At 33.1% G+C, this 4,054-nt stretch overlaps 1 protein-coding gene across 1 annotated transcript; it reads left to right on the plus strand.

The window, feature by feature from the left end:
* Positions 1 to 741: 741 nt before the first annotated feature.
* On the plus strand, positions 742 to 2,942 carry LOC149937547 (uncharacterized). Its single transcript, XM_090153829.1, has 8 exons — positions 742 to 773; positions 836 to 961; positions 1,454 to 1,522; positions 1,716 to 1,836; positions 1,894 to 2,029; positions 2,093 to 2,279; positions 2,346 to 2,401; positions 2,458 to 2,942. The coding sequence occupies exons 1-8, from the start codon at positions 742 to 744 to the stop codon at positions 2,940 to 2,942; spliced, it is 1,212 nt and encodes a 403-aa protein (XP_090009955.1).
* Positions 2,943 to 4,054: the final 1,112 nt, after the last annotated feature.

Consider the following 4,054-nt stretch of genomic DNA (forward strand, 5'->3'; position numbering starts at 1 on the left):
TTACGTAAGGTACATAAATTTAGAGAATATTAAACAGTGAAAATTTGTAATAAGATTTTTTTTTACATTTTGTATCCAGTCGATTTTATTGAATTTTGAAATGGGTTCTTTGTGGGGCATTTTCACAAGCTGTGGACCGTGGACATTACAGTTTTTTTACGTGCTCTCTATGATTACTTTCGATAACGGTTTAAGCAACAACGACCTCAGTAAATTTTTGCGTTTTGATTGGTGAAATGACTCAACAAGCGACTAAGGTCACTAATAAGACAAAAGAGCTGGTTTTTTCCTGACACGAGGTATAGGAGGTCTATATGTAGTTCTTTCGGCACTTCGTTTTCACTGACGTGAAACGGGAAAACTTCGTTATCATAACCAAAAACGTTGATTGATAGATTGTTTTTAAATTCGAATTCTATAGGTTTTAAAACGTTTAAGCTTGATTTTCACTGGACATATTTTTCGGCCGAAATTTTACGTTTTTCGTGACGAAAATATTTGGTTTTCGGTTTTAGTGACGACCTTAAGTTTTCATTAGTAAATTTCCGGCCGGTTTCTAAGACGCAAAAGAAAATGGCTCCCGTGAGGAGGAATGATTTGTTACGAGCAAATCTAATTATTTGCAATTTGGCCACAATTTTGTTAACAACCAACAATTTAAAGAAAAGACAAAAAAATTGGGTTCGCGAAATATTCCAAAAACGAGAAGAACAAGGATATTTTAATAACTTAGTCCTCGAAATGCGGTTTGGTGACCGCGAAAGCTATTTTAGGTAAGCTTTTGATAATTATGTTTATTTATTTCTTCAAACTTTAAAGAAAAATGTCTATTTAGGTTCTTTCGAATGTCGCCGGAGCAGTTTGATAAAATTTTAGGACTGATAAGAGATAGGATTGAAAAGAGAGACACCCGTATGAGGAAAGCCATTACTCCAGAAGAAAGGCTAGCCGTCACAGTAAGGTAAGAAAATAATATTTTCAACTAAATGCATATTTACGAATAAATATTTTAAACCAATTCACTTTTCCTTCAGATACCTAGCTAGTGGGGATATGCAGATAAGCTTATCATTTGGGTTCCGCCAGGGTACGCTCACCGTTTCTAATATAATTCGCGAAACTTGTCAAGCACTCTGGGATGTATTGTCACCATTAAATGTCCAAATTTCAAAATCTAATGGAGAATGGCGTAATGAGCCTTTTCGCATAAAGGGGTAAAAAGCGGGGGGCATGACAGTCGCGCCTGCGCAAATAGCGAGCTGGGGCCGACTTCGTACTCACAGTTAAAGGGTCTGTCATAGTAAACAACTGATTTTAAAAGTGTATGTTCTTCTCGATTTGTTTCTAAAGAACATCTTATCTTTTATTTAATTGATTGAAGCCATTTCTAAGGTAAGTTTTTAAATATTTTACATTTTAAACTATTGAATAGTTATAAATTTTATAATTACAGGCCGACAAAATACCTACGTGTTGTGTTGCTGGATTCAAGAATACCAATAGGTCCTCAAAGGGTGCCAGAGTTAGTGATGGTATACAATTTCATAGAATTCCAGTAAAAAGGCGCAAGCTATGGCAAAGAATAATAAACAGAAAAAATTGGAAGGCTTCAAAATAAGATAAAGTGTGTAGTATACATTTTGTAAGTGGTTACCCACGCTGGGAGAAAGATGACGTTGATTGGGTTCCAACGTTACACATGAAACCCGTTGTAGATGTATCAAAAGATTTGCCAAAAAAACTGAAATTTGCAATAATATTCAAGTAGAAGAGGTTGAAAAGCCCATTTTTGCAATAGCTCGAGAAGAGAGATGTAACGATAGAAATGCCAAGAAGGTATACTGCATGCATAATGTTATTATTACTAGAAATTAATCGTGTATGGTTTTTCAGAGAAAAAGTGAAGTGGAATTATGTGAAAAAAATTGGCTTTCAGATTCTCTTAAAAAATCTTTAACGTTTCATGATTATGATGTTGGTAACGTAAGCCGACCTACTGAAGTACGTTCAACAACGAAGTCATATAAAAGTAATATTTTTCAAGTTGTTTGCTAAGCTACTATTTTATTCTAATTTACTTAATAATTTTAAGGCGTTAGTACTCAAACAATTACTGACCCTCTGCTGTATGAAAACATGTTACTGAAAGGAAAATTAAAGCAATTTGAAGATGTTATTGAGCAAAAGACTTGGTCTGTAGAAAAAATCCAACATGATGACAATGTAACCAGATTTTACACTGTGCTACCAACATTTCCAGTTTTTATGTGGTTATTCAAGTAAGAATGAAAAATTATTACAAACATTTTATGCTTCTGTTTCTAAATATTTATTTTCTTCTTTAGTTATCTTAAGGATAAAGCAAGCCATATGACTTACTATAGAGCTTCAAATAGTCAAAGTGAAAGAAAAATGTGAGATTTAGAAAACTCACATTGATCAACGAGTTCTTTGCAGTTTTAATGCGATTGAAACTAGGTTTGTTAGTTCAGGATGTTGCAGATCGGTTTGATATTACCATTTCCATGTTTTCCGAAATATTCACAACCTGGATATGCTTACTGGATAAAGAACTTTCAGTTTTGTGTCCTTTCCCAAATAAGGAACTTGTGCAAATGTATATGCCGGAAAAGTTCAAGAAGTACCCTGATACGAGAATTTTATTGGACTGCACAGAGATCTTTATAGAGAGGTCATCTAATATGTTAACCCAAAATGTAACATTTTCTTCATACAAACATCACAATACCGCAAAGATTCTTATTGGTATAACTCCCGGTGGTGTGATATCGTTTATTTCTGAACCATGGGGTGGGCGTGCATCAGACAAGTTTATTGTTGAAAAAAGTGGTATTTTGGACTTTTTGGATAAACATGATCATATAATGGCGGACAAAGGTTCTCTAATTGAAAAAATGGTTGAAGAAAAAGCCTTAAATTAAACATACCCCCAGTCAAAAAGGTAAATCGAGAGCAATTTACAGAAGAAGAGGTCATAGAAAATAGAAGAATTGCAGAGCTTTGAATTCATATTGAAAGATCTATAGGGCGAATTAGAAACTTCCACATTTTGGATGGAATTTTTCCTATAACTCAAATTAAACTAATAGGACAAATTTTCGACGTATGTGCTCTCCTGACAAATATAAACAAACCTATGATACCTAGTAAAAAATGATTTGCTTTTAAAAATAAGAGCTTGTGTGAATTTTAATACTCAAATTTATTTAGCACTATGTTATAGTATTTTGGTATATCTCATAACAAATTTGATAAAAAAGTATCAACTTCTTATAAAAATTAGCCTTTTCAATTTATATAGAGCCTCGTAGCAGCCAAAGCTTGAAGCTCAAACTGCTGGCTTTTCGCCTGCTAAGCAGACGTTTTGGTTTTTTTTAACAAATTAAATCCTCTGCTTAGCAGTAGAAAATCCAGCAGTTTATGAGCTTCTTGCTTTGGCCGCTACGTGAATCTATTTAATCTGAAAAGGCTAATTTTATCACAAGTGTTATTAAAATGTTTAAAATAACTTTTTAACATTAGAAAAATTAAAAACTTGTACTAGCTTCAAAAATAGGAACTTAATTTTTCACATAAAGCTTATTTTAAAATATGAGGAACTATATACTTATAAAAAGTGACTAGTTTTTCTTCTAACTCTACCCATCTCTGCTGGTCAAATCGTATTCTCTCAATGTATACAAAACTACGCTCTTTGGTACCAGTGAAAATGACAAAATCTGCCCAAGGCAAATTTTTTATAGCCATTTCACCTAATACTTGATAATAGTAAATGGAATTGCGATTTAATTGCAGTATACCATTTTTGTTTTCTACATAAAATCCTTTATATTTGCTCAAAATTTCAGTGACATCCATATTGCTAATGTCATTTCCATTTAATGATGATGGTACTTTGACTTCAAGTACACCTTTACAAAATTCAGATGGATAAGTTATTAATCCATCGGAGGAAGATCCAATGAAACTGTACTTAGTGTGTAAGGATAAACCTGCCTTCGTTACTGCAAATCGTGTGACATCAATGTATCTT

The sequence above is a fragment of the Leiobunum rupestre genome, chromosome 7 (genome assembly GCF_980474605.1).
Source record: "Leiobunum rupestre chromosome 7, qqLeiRupe1.1.hap1, whole genome shotgun sequence".
NCBI classification, from domain to species: Eukaryota; Metazoa; Arthropoda; class Arachnida; order Opiliones; family Sclerosomatidae; genus Leiobunum; species Leiobunum rupestre.